The sequence below is a fragment of the Musa acuminata genome, chromosome BXJ3-9, assembly GCF_036884655.1.
Source record: "Musa acuminata AAA Group cultivar baxijiao chromosome BXJ3-9, Cavendish_Baxijiao_AAA, whole genome shotgun sequence".
In the NCBI taxonomy this organism is placed as follows: Eukaryota; Viridiplantae; Streptophyta; class Magnoliopsida; order Zingiberales; family Musaceae; genus Musa; species Musa acuminata.
Window position 1 is genome coordinate 1,524,218 of NC_088357.1, and position 18,855 is coordinate 1,543,072.

The window sequence follows — 18,855 nt, forward strand, 5'->3', positions numbered from 1 at the left end:
ATTAATATTTTGTGTATATAATTTAAGAAAGTAGGGCTTAAATCATGTCTTAAGGTGAGCCTCAAATAAAATCATATTCAATAGTATAAATAATGCATTAGATTGTTGGATCAGATAATTTTTAATGTGTCATAGCTCAACTATGATAGATAATTTTAGGAACATGTGAAACAGGAGAGAGATGTCACAAGAGATTGAGATGGTCACATATGATGGTCCCAAGTTGTGAGGGGATGCTGCCCATGTCCTAGTGTTGATAGGTGCAAATTACGACAAGCTTCTGAGTCAAACAGCTGGGACTACCTACTGCTCTCAGCCTTATCATAAGGTAAGAACACAAAGATATAAGCTCATGTGCCTATTTGTGTACCAAAGCTTTCCATCTCATAGTCACATTATTAATGGACCAAATAGTCAGTGGAACCTACTCCTTGGAGTCTTCTACACCACAATCCCAACCTTTTATTTTTCTTACATTAACTTGTTCAAGGTTTTAAATCTGATATTGATATGATCGATATTTCGGATCAATCGAGCTTCGACACATATATTTTACTCAGTTGACTTGTATCTCATTATAAGGAGGAGGATATTTTTTTAGAATAATTTTTATTATAGAAATATATTTTTTTAGTATGTTAAAGATTTTAGACTCTATTTTGACTCTCAGACTAATCATGCTAAACACACCTTCAGCAGTAAATAGTTTTGAAGGAACATCGAAGATTTATCTTGCAAAAGATAATGATTTTCCAAGAGTACCTCATTATGTGGATCAAAAGCTAATTTCAATACTAAGATCTATAGATTTCAATAATTTATAGGATCAAAATCGAGGTGAGTTCTATATCAAAATTAGGATAATTTCTTAGATTATATCTGTGGCCACAAAAATGGCCACATCGGAGTTGGTGCGATGTCAAGTCACTAGTACAAATCCAAACTACAAACAAACGAAATGAGGTGATTTGATCTATTATTTTGTTTTGGATTTTCTTTTGGTTCCATCCCAACCAAATCTCAACGTGATTCATATGATCATTATTCTACAATTAAAAGATACATGGACCCAACGCATAGCATTAAGAATCTATCGTCGATCACAAAAAATTTTCCAGCTAACATCATCAAGAAAATAGTAAACTATTATGTCATAATAAAAAAAAAAGTTTTTCTTAAAAGATAAATAACGAGAATCTGATTCCATCATTCGATCTTACTATCAATAATCAAGTTAGACCTCTTCCAAAAAAAAAGAAAAAGAAAAAAAACCACATTCAATTCGATGTCCTTGTCATTGGGAAGGTGGAAGGAAGCATCAGCAGCAAGCAGTGTTTGTGTTGAGATTTACAATAATTGCGAAGAGAGATCACAGAGAGAGAGAGAGAGAGAGAGAGAGAGAGGTGGACGTATGATAAGTAGGATGAGACCAAATGATTCATAGACCCCACGACAGTCAAAGTTAAGACCATGGATGACAGAGATCCAACATGGTTGTGGGCCTCCTTAAGTATTAGAAATTAAGAAAAAAACAAAATTATTCACATATAAATAATATATTCAAATTTAGTGATTTTTTATTTATCCTTCTAAATTTAAGTATATATATATATATATATATATATATATATATATATATATATATATATATATATATATATATATATATATATATAACGTAATAAAACTCAAAACTTAGTTGTCACCGACACAATCTAAATCTACTTAGTGGTCAGTGACGAGGCAGCAAGTCAGCTCCTCAATTGAGCTCCAAAAAATTGCCCTATTTAATTTGCGGCTGAGCAATCTACTGTTTGATGGTAGATTTTGCATCTGTCCACCCAACCCTTCTTTTCTATAAACGCAACCCTTTGCCCTTCACATCTCCCTCTCCTCCCTCCTCAACCTACTCTCCCATATAGAGGAGCCTTTGGGAGACCCATCCAACTGTGATATGGGAGCTTCCGCTGACCGTCGAAATGGCTGCCGGCGATGGCACGAGGTCGGGAACGAGCACGTGCCTCCCACCGACGTCCGGATCGTGACCTCCGACGGCCAAAGCATCCCTGCTCATTCCACTGTTCTCGTATGTCATCATCATCGTCTTTGAATCTTGCTTCTGAACAGCTCAAGCCTTCTCTGGATTGATTGGGTCGTGATGACAGGCTTCGTCTTCCTCCGTGTTGGAGCGGATGCTGGATCGTTCGCGGATCCTCCACATCCTCGGTGTCCCCCACGACTCTGTCGTCGCCTTCGTTCGGCTCCTCTACTCCTCCAGGTTCATCATCTCGACGTGTGAACGCCTCTGTGTTGAGATCGAAGCGGGTAGAAGCTGTAAGCAAGCGTGGTGTCTACTTTCAGGAGTGCGACGTCGTCGAGAGAGGCGAAGGAAGAGATGGAGCGGCACGGCATGGCCCTGCTGGCGCTGTCGCACGCGTACCGCGTACGGTGGCTGAAGGGGCGGTGCGAGGCGGGCCTGGCGGCGTGGCTGAGCGCGGCGAGGGCGATGGACGTGCTGAAACTGGCGAGGCTGTGCGACGCGCCGCGGCTGCACCAGCGGTGTTTGAGGCTGGTGGCCGCGGACTTCGCGGCCGTGCAGGAGTCGGAGGGGTGGCGCTTCGTGCAGAAGCGTGATCCGGCCCTGGAGCTGGAGGTCCTCCAATTCGTGCAAGAAACAGCCCAGGTTTGTGATCTGATCATCGCCATGGATGCTTGTCTGAGTCGTAATAATGATCCTAATTCTTATTCTATTAGACTGCTTGGTGATTAGATCTGGATACTTAGGGTGGATTTGGATCTGATACAGAAGAAATTAGCTGTCCGTTTTCGTTGTCTTTTGTTCTTGTAAGGTAGATTAAGGTAATTGGAATTCGTCTATCTTAGCTACCTACTCCGATCAAAGGAAGTCAAGAATTGAGTCGAACACTCGGTAGGAGGAGCCTTTGAGTGCTGAAAAGTCAAGTGAGAGAACATAATACATGAAATCCAAGCGATTCCCATTCCGTTAACCGACGAGAATCGACCGAAACATAGAATTGTGTTGGGTAGTGGACTAATCCACGGTGATCTGCGCAGCGAAGGAAGCGATGGAAGAGAGAGAGAGTGGATCAGGCGATGTACAGGCAACTGAGCGAGGCGATGAACTGCCTGCAGCACATCTACACCGAAGGCTGCACCGACGTTTGGCCGCACAACAGCCGCCGCCCCGACAACCCTTGCATGAGTTTTAGTACGTGCGAGGGGCTGCAGCTCCTCATCCGCCACTTCGCCACCTGCGGCCGTAAGCTGCAGGCGGCCACCAAGACCTGCACGCACTGCAAGAGGATGTGGCAGCTCTTCCGCCTCCATTCCTCCCTCTGTGATCAGCATGCCTCCTGTAGAATCCCTCTCTGCAAGTAAGCCATCCCTCTCGAGCTCATCAACTCTTGCTTTTGTGTTGAGTTGTTCTTCTGGGGTCTTACCTACCGTCGTTGGCAACAGGCAGTTCAAGGAGAAGATGCAGGAGGAGAAGGTAGACAAGACATGGAGACTTCTGGTGAAGAAGGTTGCTACTGCTAGGGTTATGTCTTCACTAGCCAGCAGGAAGGTGCCACAAGTAGTGCACAAGTCATGGATGAGATGTAGAGGAACAAGATAGGGTCATGTACGATCTTCTCTTTCTCGGCTTAGATGATTCTTTGATTCCCACCTTGTATGGAATTAGCCAAATTCTACTCTAAGAATGATATTGATCTGTTGTATGAGATTGATATCGGTAAGATCATGCTCCTTACAGTAGCAGAAATAGAGATCCGCAGACAAAACAGAAATGGCAAAACCAAGAACGAACGGTTTGCTTCGCTATGGTGCACACTGTGACATGGCAAACATCCAGTAGATGGATTCGAGCATCGTGAAATGAGAGAAAACAAGAACCAAATCAAGAACACTGTATTCCTTTTTCCATGGGATTGAGTTAAGTATTGCATTCACGTACTAAACATCTTGAGAATATATGAGAACTGCTAACCCAAAACTATACGTACTATATGAACTGCAGATTTCTATCAGTGCAACTTACGAGATACTAAGTTCTCGCCCTCTTCCACTCATGGAATGAACCTGTTGTTAATGGGTCTTCGATCGCTTACACGAGCGTAATCCTGATTCCACCACCAAGGCATCCCATCCGTCGTCGTTGTACTCGTTCCTCTAACCGGCGTCGGTCTCCGGTCATCGTGCAGCCTGATGGCGCCTTTGCATCGAGGAAATGAAGCACGGAGACAGAGAACATGTCAAGAACTTTGGGTGATAACAACAAGAATGACATGATGCAGTAGAAGGAAGGATGCTTTACCAGCAGCTGTAGGTTGTTGATGGAGGAAGGAGAGGACTGCAAGCGCGAGAAGAGCCATCCAAACCGCTGCGACTACTCTGAGATACCCCATACTCCCTCTCACTGACCTCCCTTTTGTATGGATTCAAAGTTAACTTCTCTCATCGGTTCAACGAAAGGAGAGTTAAGCGAGCAGACAACCAGGTTTGCTAGTTCCAGTGGCTGGCCTACAGGTTATGAGAGAAAAGGAATCTCTAGCTTCTGGTCTTTCTGTGAGCTTAGAGAAAGTTGTCTCTCTCTTCTTCTTTTGTTTCCTTTTGGAGGCTGAGATCTCTCAGAATACTTTTGTCTCATGTGAGCTCCACTAGCAAGAGTACGAGCACATGGCGGTGAGAAATTAATTACTGGTCTAATGGGTGGACATGGTCATAATGAGGGAGATGTTTATATGATTAGGGTTGGTTAAAAATCCTTTCCAAGTCAAAAAGGAGGATGGAGGGGACTCATTACTGCCGACTGTCTGTCATTAGAGTTACAGCCACTAGTCTTCTCTCATAATTGGTTGCCACCACCAGGAAAGACCATGGAGGAAGATTAGAGACCAAGAATTCTAGCTGCTCCGGCATCATGAGATTTCTTTTGTTCCAGTTGCATAAAAATGATAGTTGGTCAAAATAAGGAAAATAGTATTTCAAGTTCCATTTATTTATTAGTTTGTCGACATATGTAATAATAAAATTTGAATAATCATATCTAATTTTCTAAGCCATAAATGTACCACAAACGTACTCCGGATGAAAATGTGTATTTGAAAGTGTGGAATTAAGAAAAAAAATAAAATATTATTTTCAATGGGCGATTGCCCTATAAATTATTTTCTTTTTGGGTTTTTTTTTTGGGATGATATCCCATTTTCATAATTCTCAAACAATCATCTTATATTTCTAATGTCCCAAAAATGCCCCTTCAAAAAGTTGTTATTTTTTCCACCCAATCCAAAATGGGTGATGTGTTTTCCTGCTAACTATTTACAATGTTATGATTATACAAAATAAATCGATTGGCATTAATGATGAAAGGAAAAAATAGAAGATATTTCTTATGAGCAATAAAATATTAAATTCTTTTAATATGATTAGAGATGTTGTGAATGACTAAATGAAAACAAGTTTGATGTAGACTCAAATATGACATATAACAAACTTTTCATCCTAGGAGAACGCACTAAGAAGAAATGAAAGAGCTTAAATAGGTTCTCAATGATGATGTTTAAGCATGAGGCACATGCTAAAGGGGGAAGCAAGGCATCCTAAGCAGATTTAATTTTGAAGAACATTAGCTAGTGATCCTTCCTGTGGTAATAGGACGGCACTTCTCTGGTCATATGGTTAGTTTCAATACCTAGTAAAGAAGCCTCAGCAAGCGGAGGGCGTCGAAGCTTTTTAGTATTGAACTCTCTAGCTGCCGTGTCTGGGAATCTAGACAAACAAACAATGCAACAATATCCATTATTGCAGGACTTACAACTTAGAAAGGGCCGCCAAGTCTTCGCACAGTGAAGTTAAACCTGCATAAGGATGTGTAGCGTCCTTCCTGAGAAAGGGAACTGCAAATTCTGCACCATGGCATTTTCTTCTCTGCACTGCTGTCCGAGTACGGTCGTTGCTGAGGTGATGAGAATCAAAATACCAATCTGTAAGAAGATTAGGCTAGCAAGGTGTTAAAGAGTATTGGAATACATGAGGCTGGAACCTAAATGTTCCAAGAAATAAAGAGTTTTCCAGTTTGACTATTTAGTAGCAGCTAGCTTCATAAGCATTTGGTTTTTGTGGCTGCCGATACTGTTCTTTGGAAGCAACATCGTTTGCTGTGCCTTTGCCTTTAGCATATACACTGCCTTCCCCATGCACCCAAGCCCTGTCGCAGCCAACCTCCACATTCGTAGATGACTTTGAGTGGACCTACAAACAAGGTAGAAGCAACTACGAACAGCACATACGACTTTTGTCACTGTGTGAAAATGGGAACAATGTGATCCAGACCTCTGATAATAAAGTTTACCAGTGTCTCGGGAACAGATTGTGTCATGACTCTCGTGACCCAGAACCTTGCCTTTTGAGCTTCCCTTACAGTCTTGGTCTTGGATTAGATTTAATATCATTAATGAACAAGATGAGTATCTAAAATAAAATTGATGATAGTGAAATCTTGATCTCAAACATCTGATGCTTCACAAAAGAGAAGTACATCCTCCTAATTATAAATTACTGTGCATCTAATTTTCCTTACTACTTACTACTTACACATGGAAGGTAGAAAAACAAATTACTCTGTACTCAACAAAGTGTCACCCTGACCAAATATATCTGGAATTCCATCCCATTTTCCTTCCTCTCTTGCTTCCCAGTATCCACCCACATACTGGTAACAGTCATCCTCCACATCTTTTCTGAACCACCTTGGTTGCCATCCCTTCTCTTGCAGTTTCCTTGCCTATGAACAATGACAAATTTATTCCAACGTCAACCTGTCTCTAACAAAAAAAAATTGTGCAAAGATAAAATGCTCAAAGTCATGCCAATCCATTAGCATGAAGTTTACTATTTTCTTCTCTATATTTTTGAAGTGTTGAATTATCAAAGTGCCTTCTTTCTTTATGAAAAATTTAGGAATATCCTATTATTCATCAGGATGGCAGGCACATTCTAACACTACATAAATGTGAAGGGTTATATATTCTATTTTTTTATTGACAAATTCATGTCCATATTATAGCTTAATTATCAAAGCACCCATATTATCATAACTTAATCCATCAATTTCACCTATATCATAAATAATTAATTCCAACGCATGCTAAATTTAGTTCCAACTAACAGGCTTACTCCATGTAGTAAATCATATTTCTGATTCAACTATTCTCTAGTTTGCTATTGAATGGATCTCCATTGTTTGTCCAAGACTCCTATATTAAATGTATCAAATTTCCTGGTAGCATGATTTGACAAATTTCAAAGTAAGAAAAGAAAAACTGGCGGTTACCTAAAATCATTATCAAAGGCAAAAGAAATGCAGATGGAAATCATAGTATGCGACACAATGGGGAATAGTTCTACATGTCGAAGCAGTGACAAAATACCTGTCTTTGCAACTGTTCCAGCCTGAGTTTCTCTGCATTTGCCAGCTCATATTCACCATTCTCTAAATGCCGCTGATCAGGCCTTAAGCGGGAGTCAGTTGGGGGCAACTTCTCCATCAAGGATGGTGTCAACTCATTTAATGAAATAGCAAATGGTGTGAGGTTGTATCGTGTTTGTGTTACAGACTTGTCTTGTTCCCAAAGCAGCACAGCCTCTGACATTGGATCATAACCCTTTGGCTTTGTACTTGGGTCTCCGAGCACATAATACATGGCCTCATCCCACTTACCTATCAACATAGCTACCTTGTTACCGGTTCTATTATCTTGCACAAAACCATGCACCTGAACAACAAAACAAATCTCCTTGAGTAGACAGAGAGGTGAAGAAGACATAAATATGACAGATCACAAAACAACTGTGAAACCATCACAATAGCAATCATCTAAATTTTAAAACAAGGACATAAAAGCACCTTTCATGCAATAGCATAAATATCAGAACAAATGTATTGATATATATAAACAAAGAACTACTAGAATCAGAATAGAATAATCTGTATCACTCTAATATGATGAAGCATGCCATCCTTGGAATAACTTGCATATCATTGTTGGGTCCAATGCTTATCGACTGTCTTTTATGCAGTAATCCCGTTGCTACTTATATCAAGACAAGCCCAATTTTCGTGATTTTATTATGGTTAAATTTTTAAAAACAAGATAGTCTGTTCAAATAACAACTATTGGATATTGCATACTGAAGTAGTTATTCTCCTTATACAAAATGGATTGTGCTTAAAATAGAAAAGAGAAATTTACAAATATAATAAATATACTCTAAAAAACAAGTTTACAATCAAAACTGTCACAAGTGCTTTGCTGTAAGGGATGATTCTATTTTTTTGCTTATAAAAAAAAACTGCATTGATGAAAACAATCAGTTGCATATAAAGATATCGCAACAATTTTATGCCGCTAGAACTAGTGACAATTGTGTTTCGGGATTCAGACATCTGCAAGATCGTAAAAATACCTGATGGGGATTACGATCAATGATGGACTGTTCTTTAAATTTGAGCTTGCAGGAGTAATGGCCACTGCCCCTTATTCGCATAGTACCATAGTGGTCACAATAGATTTTTCCAATAATTATGTTGTATATTGAAGTAGTGACTTTAGTCCACTGAAATGTCTCTCCATCTTCAAACTGAAGAGTTAAGATCCCAATAGGATCAAGCTGAATAGATCGGCCCCAAAACTTTCCTTTTAGATTGGAATCACCCCAGAATTTCCATCCTCTACCTTCACAGTGACAAGCAACAATCATTGGATGGTGGCTCACCTGAAAGAAAATCATTGTTACTAAAACCAGTAATGTGATGTTCATGACAATGCTGTAGTGCTCCAAGCATTAAAAGAACATTTGTTGAACAGAAAAGAATGATATGCAAGGAATAGAAATATAATGAGAGGGCATATCCATCATAATTAATTATTACATAGACCAACTGCTGAGGAAAGAGAAACTGAAACCTTCTCAGAGAAGAAGCGGAGGCCCTTGTCTGGATAATCAGCTTCATATGTCTCACCAAGAAGAGGGTTAAAGGGTTTGCACTGTCGGCCTTCTGTCGAAGCATACCCAGAAACAGCAAAAGCAGCAATGTGAAGAATCCTCATCAGGCTGTTTCCCTGCAGTATGTTCATCTTGTTTCCTTGTTATCAGCATTCGAGCAATAATAAATATATTCATAGACATCAAAGAGTGCATTTCTTACAAAATCTTTCATTGCTTATATATAACTATGTCAGGCAGATGGAAATTATGTTAATGGAGTCTCATAATAGCCATGATTAATTAAACCAGCAACTAAAGCTACATAATGTTGGTTTTATTCGTACATAAAATTTAAAAGTCTGCCAGATATAGTGGTACCGAAATTTGATAGTCTATTGTCAGTTCTTTGCTAGAACTATTTCCAAACTTAAGGATGTTTCGATTAACATAAAATTTAAGGATGTTTCAAAGAGATATAACCGTATTCACTATAGTTTGAATTAACATTACAATATTTTCAGCAACCATTCTAATCACTACCGGCACTATCGCCATCAAGCATTCATGATCACCATTCTGCAGGATCAGAAGCAAAATGAGAGATCTGGATAAATGTGACAACAGTTAAGAATGGTACCATAACTAAGAAGATATAGTTCACAGCTTCCATGCTGCGTCCTATCAACATATCATGGGCTACACTGGAGAAATCAAATTTGAGAAGGCTCCAATGAAGATCTAGTAAAATTTTAAAACTGACTTTCCACTACCACATTAGGTCCTTGCATGTGGCAACCAGAAGACTTTCAACCATATCTACAAGGTTTTTATCTCAATAAGCAGAGAGAAGATTTGCACATGATTACAAACAGAAACAGATGTAATAGAGGCCTTACCACAAATGATACTACCCAGTTTACACTAAAATGTCAGGTCTTAGAGCTAATTAGAGAGGGACCAAATAAATTATGGTGAAATATAGCCCATCAAAGCCATAATTCAATATGGAGTAGTTCCTCGAATCAAAGGTTGTCTGAAAAACACACGGGAAGATAATCTTATGTTGCACTGAAGGTGTTACCTAAAGAGGAAACTTTCAAAATATGGCACTGCATGTGTCGCAAGATATATCGGTTAAATTTTGGATGATATCCTTCATCTAGTACTTTCTGTAATGGACAAAATGCACCTACATAAAATTATTCCATCGACTTGTCATCCTGGGTTCAAATCTATGAAATAGACTATACAAAATGTGAAAAAAGGGAATAATTTTGGTATTCCTAAGGCCTGCACCATTGTTATTAGCCAGCACTACGTTGTCTTTTTGGAATATGCACCTACATGAAAGTAGAGGTAATTTTCATAGCAGATTTTACGCATTAGGAGTATCTCACTGCACCAACCTGGAAAAAAATAAACCTAAAAAGTTCCAAAAGAAGGTTCATTTGCCTACCGAATAGCCCTAGGAAATTTTTAGTCGTCAGTGCTGCAGTTTGTGCAATCTTACTATCTTTAACACAAAAGCAAGTCTACCTAGCAAGGATTTAAATCTTGTTCTGATATCAGTTTCGGTAATCTACCAGACTGGTATGGTACCAAGTGTAATAGAGTATAACGATCTGTACCACCCAGAATCACTCGAAGAAAATATGAAAATATTATATGCTGACGGTATGAGACCATATGGTTCAATACCGATCCTTGCTTCGACAGGGAAAATATGGATTAGCATACACCGTACAGATCAGTATTTGAAACCTTGCTACCTAGCCATAAATTAACCAAAGAGCTTCTGATTTGCTTTAACAAAAGTTTAATTGGTCAGACAAATACTCAAATAGATAACAAACAGAAATGTTTCAATAAGTGATGGATCAATCAAATCCACAAAACCATCATAAGAATGTATGAATCTTCCTATATATGTTAAGATTCATTGGATGAGGATATAATGCGACATTTTTGTTTTGTGTACATGATACTATGACATGAATGATCAACTATCAGCTTAATAATTATTGCTTATGCATATGTTAGACTTAGGTGGACAATCCTACCGTCATGTATAGAGACGACCTCAAACAGGTTTACTATAAATATTAATGCATAAAAAAGTGAGAATATTGTTCTATGGTACTATAATTGAAAAAAAACAAAAAATAACTATTTAAAAGGTGCAGTTAACCACGTAAGAAGTTTCTTCATTATTATTTGATATATTAGAATCACATGAAAGACTGTAGGAAAGATTCTTGCCAACAGAAAAGAAAATCTAAAAGTATAACCAACAACCCATTCCACTGAAGATTCAATAAAAAATTTATAGATAAGATATTGTACGAAGAATTGTCCTGGTCAAGACCAATGATCAGGTAATATGCTTACACTTCTAGAATAAAATTTCTGAAGAATTAAGGCTTCCAAATAAAAGACCAAGACAAACATTCTCCTAAGCAATCGAAAAGTGTATTTCACCAAAATGAAAAGAAATTAAATGTGTAACCATACCAGCCTTCCCCATTCTAACGCTCGATCCACCAAGTAAGAATGTTCTAGATCCTCAAAGCATTTCTGCAGAGAAGAGAGTGGCTCATTGAAGTAAACAGGAAGACAGACTCCAGAAAGATCCTTCCCAATATTCTCTTTGATTATTGACCACAAACCAACAGGTTTCTCCTTTTCCTTGGGCTCAGGCAATTTGTTCCTCCGCTTAACATATGGATACTCAATCATTTGAACTCCTGTACTAATATCTTGAATATTGTCGGGAAAGTAGGATTCAGTACAACATGTTGACCCAGTGCAACAATTACCCATAACTTCCCTACTACGATACGAAGCACTTCTAAGTGACTCGGAAGATAAGAAGTCTCTAGTATCAAAGTACATGCCATCATCTTCATCTGTTTCTGCATCTGCCCCTTGACTTTCATTATCAGCTTCAGAGTCAGTTGCTGTTCCCTCTGATATAACTGAATAGAAATCTGCACAAAAGAAAAGTGAGGACTGTTCTCAAAAAGGAAATGCACAGACAAGTCTAAACAAAAATTGAGTTTAGTTATGTTTATTACAATATCAGATGGTAAAAGGTGTATAATTCGGGCATAAAACATGAAAATGTAAGGTAAAATGGTAAAGCTACCAATTAAATGTCTAACATAAACAAGAAAGGTAAAAACAGCATGATCACTGGAAATATGAAATTTAACATTAAAAAAAGAATTAATTGTAAATTCCAAATTAACTAAAGCTTTTTCAAATAAAAAAGTTAATCGTATGGTCTTGGGCTCGAATCCTATCTTCGCTGCTTATTTTTCAAAATAATAATAATAATAATAATAATAATTTGGCCACTTAATTTTGATAAACTGTATAAAATCATCATGCTTTTCTACTATAATTTTGATGTCTAAATTGAGTCAGTGACTAACTTGTTCAAACCATTTGTCCCACTAGCAACTTGTAAATTCTTTCCATTCGTCTCTGTGTAATTAAATTGTATGCTATTTCTATTATTCCACAGATGAATAGGGAATCTTGCATATTTTGATGGCAATAAGTGTTCCAGAATGCAGAATGCATACCATTTAAATTTTTGGAAAAAAACCATTGCATTTAGGATATAGCAGCTAGAAGAAAAGAATTTAGGGATCAACAAAGTGCATATTCATCACATAAGACAAATATTTTTAAGAGTGGGACAAATGGTTTGAACAAGTTAGTCACTGACTCAATTTAGAACTCAAAATTCAAAAGCTTCAGTATGTTACATAAGCAGCTTGGAACAAAGATTCATGTAAGATAGGAACAAGATCCCAACACTACCTAGGACTAAAACTAACCAATGGTTGATGATACAGATATGGAAACAAGCAACACACTATATAACATAAATTTATGCTTTTACTTCTTGTATTAATATCACAAATCAAGGAGACATAAACAGTACTAACCGCTAAATCTTCCATTCATCAGTCCAAGATGTGCTTCACGTTCCTTTGTTTCATCAATCACTGTAGTTTCCAATTCAACTTTCTCTGTCTGCATGAACGAAACTCCAGCAATAAGGGTACTCTCTATACAATTATAATAATAGTAAGCAAATATTTACCCATAAGAAACATTAATTAATTATACATAAATATGCATATAATATAATATCTAGTTGCCCTTTCCAAGTCATATTATGTTCTTTCTTAATTTTTCGTGTTGGTTTGTCCGCATCATATCCATGCCCCTATGTCCATTTCCCCATTTACTCATCCACCCTTTTATCCCTGTGCTTTCCACATGAATCCATGCATCTCCGGTTACAAGGAGGGAAATTAATAGGAAAAGGAAAAAGTAGAAGAAAAGAAAAAAAAAAGAGAACATAAAAGAGAAGAAAAGAGAAATGAAATAAGAAGAGAAGGAATGAGAAGACAAGGAAAGAAAAGAGATCAGAACAGAAGAAAAGAAAAGAAGATTAAAGAAAAATTTTGGCTTAGTAGAAACATAGAAAAAATAGAGAATATGAAGATAGATAACAAACAATGTAAAAATAGCAAGTCAAATGTAATAAGAATGCATATGATAATTTATAACAAATAAAAAAGTATAAACAAATAATATAAACTAAAAACTACAGAATAGAATATAATATCAGATCAAAAATAAAAACATCTAATAAAATTAGTCTCTAAAAACATAGAAGTGTTAACTGCCAATTTCTATAAAAACATAAACTACATAAATTTAATATAGAGCTGGACAATCAGAAAACATTCAAAATTTATTTACTAAAAGTTCATAAAAAATAAGGAAATTATTATGTGAAACGATTAATAAAAATAGAAATGAATCCATACAGTTATAGAAAGATAATAGTCTTTCTCTTCTCACTTCAAAAGAGTAGTTAGATTCAATTTTTCAAAAAAAAATTTTAAAAATAGAAGCAAAGCTAAATAATCACTAAAAGTTTAATATTCTGTTTCTAAAAATAATTACTAAATAGTATATCCGCTGTAATAATCAGTAAGAGAGAAACAAATTGTTAATTTATCTATAGATCATTAAATATTTTTCTGTTTTCCTGTTTCCGAATCAGTATATCTTGACTCTTAAATGATTCCAAAGTCTTTTTGGTTGAAATCCTGATCCTCCAATCCATATCCTCCAATTTATCTATTGGTTGAAGTCTTGTGATCCTGATTCTTCCCACAGGTCACTTCTGATCCTAATTTAAAATACCAAGTTAAACATTATATGATGCTGTGCTTCTTCATTTTAGGACCAATCGATGAATAATGTTAAACACAAAAAGAACAGTTTTAAAGCACTTCAAGCACCAAATTTATTTTGGCAGAATATTGATTTAAAGCAAAATTAGAGAAACTCATCAAACTAATTATTGTATCAATTAATTGAAAATAAAACCCTCCTATTCTATGTTGCATTGCCAATGTATTAGCCTCAGAGTCATTTTATATCTACCAGCAAATTATTTGAACATTGGTATACCATTCTTCATAAAATTTCAGAAATTTTACCTCCAACTGCCTTAATGTGTCAAGCAGAATAAGATGCTTCTGCTGCAGAGACTTTAATTGATTCTGCAGCTCAGAGATTTCAGATAGCATAATAGACTCACATTCTTTCACTGTTGATTCACTCAGTCCTTCCTGCAACAGTCTTCCTCGCAGCTTGTCAGTCGAGACAGTAACTTCTACTGAAGGTTCAGATGCATTAATTGTCAGCAAATGCGCAAAATTCTCTTTGGCAGACAACAAAGCTTCAATCCATGCAGTTCGATCTTCTCTAGAATCACACCGTAGATGAAGAGTTTTCGTGCCAGTAAAAATATACAGCCTTTTGTCATCTGATTTGCTAGCACGAATTGAAGTAACCTGAAAAATCATTTCACTGTGCACTCATAAAAAATATATATTAAATAGGAGACCATGTAACTAGTTTAGAATGGATTAAGAGATCATAGCAGGATCCAAACAAATACCACAATGGACATAGGTTGAAGCAAGAGTAAGCATGCTTATTTTGATCATTTTATTTTATTACTGATCAATAAAAATTATGCCAATACCATAGGTATTGCTATGCAAGGAGCTAGAAAGAAAACGCACTTGCCTTCGAAGGATGTTTTCTTGATCGTACAACTTATTCATGTATTGTAGAAAATTTTATGATGGATCATTGAGGCAAAATTTAGAAGATATAAGAACTAAATTGTATATTGCTATAAAGCATAAACCATAATTTCATGAATGGGAAATACCTTCCATCTTCAAAAAGATGTCTTTGTTTTAGCAGATTGATATCTGATTAACAACCGCACAATGTTCAAAGCTCAATTTTGCAAAGGAAGAACTAATAGGACTATAGATAACCGGAAGGATGTTATCTTACTGCCCCAGAATTTCCTGTATAATTTGACTAATAATCATGGAAGACACAGCAGAAAAAATGATGCAAAAAAACTAACTTACAAAGACAAGAAAAATCCTTCAAAATTATAGCTAATATACTGGTATCCTCTCTTTTTTTCTTTGCTTAGCCTGAGATATGAATTTCTTGAATTTACATTTTTCTTGGCATGGCTACAGGCAGCTTATATGGTTAAGCTCCCTTATCTGTGGCCATTCTCGTTGTACAAGATTGTGGCAAAAAAGATAAGTAATAATGTAATTTGAAAAGCGAATGAACAATCAGACATAATGTCCCAACTATTTTAGGTTAGCTCCATGAATCTTTTCCCACCAATGAGCTCTCTTTAGATAATATCACTTGTCCTGTTTTACAAACCGACCACACTGATCGATACTGCTGACTTGTACGAAGACCAAGCAATTTCACTCAGTCTAATCCTAAACCTATCTTACCACTTGGTAAACTTAAGCTGGGCCATTATCAAGTGGTGTTAAGCAACAATCTACAGCCCAATATGGAACCCATTGTACCATGTATTTTTCCTCTTGTCTTCCCCGTTGCCGCCTCTCCTCCTCTCTGCTGCATTGTTGCATCACCATCTCCCCGGTCATTGTTTTCACTCTTCCTCTGCTCATCCATATCGCCACATCCTCATCTCTCCTCCATCACATGGGACCACTCCTCCATCTCCTCCTTTCCTCTACCATCTCTTATTCTCTCTCTTTCTCTATTTGTAGTGGTCCATCCAACCACTACGAACGAGTATCAGCCCTTACCAACATCCATATACTGTATGATATTGACGTCATAATGGTTTGACCATCAACTAGTATTAGTACCAGATAGAGATCTTAATCCTTGTTAATAGTCTAATTTAGAGCAAACAGTTCTTTCTCCTAATGAGGTTTTAAGCCTCCTACCTCTCTTCAAATTGGAAGTCTTAATTGATTCACTCATCAAAACAGGGTTAGTTCTCCTGCGTTCATAGCATCTTTAAATGGTTTTTCCTCATGTTACCTTTGGTCAGAAGTACATTTAATTGTTCATGAAAAACAATAAGGAGTCAATTTAACCTTGGTGCAACCACGTAGTAACCAACAATGTATCTTCCACAAAATTTTGAAGTAACTACTCTATCCTTTATGTATTTGGCCACGATAATGTATCCACTACAAACTCCTTTCTTTACTAATTCTCAGCACTTTTTATATAAAGGAATTTTGTCATAAGTTTATTTTTCAAGGCATCATAAAATCTTTACAAAAATAATTATATACTATATTTTAAGTAAATAGTTTATTGCAACCCATCTCATATCTATAAATTGTTGTTATTGTACTTTTGAAATTATTATGCATGTATGATCTATCACAATATCCTACTGAGTGACATGTTCTTTGGTCAAATATCTAGATAAAGGACTATCAAGGTAGTGATTAACCCTTCCATTCACAACAGTGAAACACACATCCAATAGGGCATTAACATTTTCATTTTGCTAAAACCTCATAAGTTAGAAGAGAAAGCAAGAGAATGTGATTCCCTGGGAGGATGAAACTAGCTTGTCGGGAGATCAGACAACAATTTAAGAAAATGAGCTTATAGAAGAAACCACATAATTAACAGGGTCAACATCATTATCATCTAGTTCTTGTATAAACCATTTCTGATATTAAAGATTGTCACCCATGCTTTTACTGATCTAATTTTCAAAAGAACTTGAACTTCATATTTTGCCGCATCTGCTGAAATAAATCGTGATTTCAGTGAACCTAAACAGTATAAAGATCCTACAAAGACCGGTATTCCCGAGAGATTGGGATCAGAAGGAACAGTTTCATGATATCATGTCTAAACACAAAATAACATGTCATGACCCCGCTGCTTGTTGCAACTTAAAATCCACTGGCATCAAGAAAACTTAACTACACGATTCAACAGCAATAGAATACCTCAAGAATCATATCGACTTATCGAGTAAGAGCGAAATATTCAGTAGTAGCGAACATAAGAGGTGAAGAGCAGCCCGAAATCTCACCTTCAGGTGTACCTCCCCAAATGGCTTCCACTGGTTTGCAGCCCCCCAACCCACGAAACTACCGCTCTCCCACTGCTGCTCTTTCCTCACCCGTCTCAGCGACTCCTCGCCGATGACCCTCACCCCAGCCTTGCACGCTGCGGGCCCCACCGATACCCTATCCGGCCCATGAACCTTGTAGTACGACAGCACCCCGTCCTGCAGCACGAACCACCGCGAACGCCACCCTTTCCCGTAGTTCACCCACTTCCAAAGAACCCCCGCCACCGCCCCATTCCCACTGCCACTCTTGGCATCCCCACCCTCCGCTAACCCCGCCGCAGCTGCAGCCTCATCCGCCGCTCCGCGGCGCGCGGCGGCATCCGAGTCCGAGGGTATCGTTGGGGCCTGAATCAGCATCTTGCTGGACAAGCTCCTGGAGGGGCTCTCGGCCCCCAGCGGGGGCTTCGCCGCCTTGAGCGTCCCCACCTGGGAGGGGTCCCCGCGGTCGCCCCGCTCCAGCGACACGGGCGCAATGCAGCACAGAGGATTCATCTTCCAGGGGGTTGCGATCTCCAGAAGTTCCACACCAAGGAGAACGATCAAGCAGAAGAGATCAAGCGACGATGAGATCTCGCCGAATCCAAATCGGCGGAGAGGGGCTGCGATCGGAGGGCCGCCATTTCAGGGATCGGCGGAGCGACATGAGAGCGCCGCATCCAGATCTGAAGAAGAAGAAGAAGAAGGGGAGAGAGAGAGAGAGAGAGGGTTGGGTTGTGCTAATAAAGAATATTAATGGGCGGAGGAGTTGTTAAGAGAGGAGCAGAAGAGGGCAGAGGAGGAAGGCGAGTAAGCGGAGGCGCGGCAGATCTATTAAATTCGCTGAACGGGCGCAGCAGAAACGGCGGCAGCTGCAGCACCAGCGGTGGGCAGGCAGCAGGCAGACTAGTAGAGAAGTAGGGAGGGAGGGAGGGAGAGGAGAGGATGAAAGAGACCGGATGGGCCTGCCACGGATCGCCCGTTTGCTCCACCTCTACGCCACATCTTACAATGGCGTCACTTGGCTGCCAAGTGGCCGTGCCGGTGATCCGCAGATGGGTAGGAAAACGGGTAGACCGGAGTTAGTGAAGTCATCTCTCGCTGGGCGCTCGCCGAAGACCGCCGTGGGTCCCCTTGTCTCCTTCAGTGATCGCACTGGTAGAGGAGGTGGTAAGGAACGGACTGAGACGGGCCACGGGGTTCTCTCCCATTCACCGCGATGGCATAACAAGGGGTCGACGACGGGGTGGAGCAGAGAAATCGCTTGTGGTGATCCGTGTGGAGCTTACGTTGGTGCACGTTTGGGCTGGGTGGTGGTGAGGAGTAATAGAAATGGGATGTCTTTGATTGAGGGAATATAT

General features: G+C 38.6%; 2 protein-coding genes and 1 long non-coding RNA gene across 5 annotated transcripts; 1 reads left to right on the forward strand and 2 right to left on the reverse strand.

The window, feature by feature from the left end:
- The first annotated feature begins 1,854 nt into the window (after positions 1 to 1,854).
- On the forward strand, positions 1,855 to 3,913 carry LOC103996735 (BTB/POZ and TAZ domain-containing protein 2). 2 transcript variants are annotated; one of them, XM_065167663.1, is made up of 6 exons: positions 1,855 to 2,086; positions 2,166 to 2,278; positions 2,362 to 2,683; positions 3,076 to 3,395; positions 3,481 to 3,643; positions 3,776 to 3,913. In XM_065167663.1, exons 1-5 carry the CDS (start codon positions 1,955 to 1,957, stop codon positions 3,635 to 3,637), a joined length of 1,044 nt encoding a protein of 347 aa, XP_065023735.1. In that variant the 5' UTR covers positions 1,855 to 1,954; the 3' UTR covers positions 3,638 to 3,643; positions 3,776 to 3,913. The 2 variants fall into 2 exon arrangements, with proteins under 2 accessions (XP_065023735.1, XP_009415987.2); XM_009417712.3 differs by having other exon boundaries at positions 3,481 to 3,913.
- A 6-nt stretch (positions 3,914 to 3,919) lies between these two features.
- Positions 3,920 to 4,494, reverse strand: LOC135649377 (uncharacterized). The gene is made up of 2 exons (XR_010501246.1): positions 4,337 to 4,494; positions 3,920 to 4,234 (listed from the first exon to the last, which is right to left on the reverse strand). It is a non-coding gene; the product is annotated as an uncharacterized LOC135649377 (long non-coding RNA).
- A 2,002-nt stretch (positions 4,495 to 6,496) lies between these two features.
- Positions 6,497 to 18,401, reverse strand: LOC135648302 (oxysterol-binding protein-related protein 1D-like). Of its 2 annotated transcripts, none has more exons than XM_065165835.1 (8): positions 17,477 to 18,401; positions 14,544 to 14,900; positions 12,969 to 13,056; positions 11,524 to 11,999; positions 8,991 to 9,146; positions 8,491 to 8,799; positions 7,455 to 7,799; positions 6,497 to 6,808 (listed from the first exon to the last, which is right to left on the reverse strand). In XM_065165835.1, the coding sequence occupies exons 1-8, from the start codon at positions 18,008 to 18,010 to the stop codon at positions 6,641 to 6,643; spliced, it is 2,433 nt and encodes an 810-aa protein (XP_065021907.1). In that variant the 5' UTR covers positions 18,011 to 18,401; the 3' UTR covers positions 6,497 to 6,640. The 2 variants fall into 2 exon arrangements, with proteins under 2 accessions (XP_065021907.1, XP_065021908.1); XM_065165836.1 differs by having other exon boundaries at positions 14,544 to 14,916; positions 17,477 to 17,589.
- Between the last annotated feature and the right edge of the window lie 454 nt (positions 18,402 to 18,855).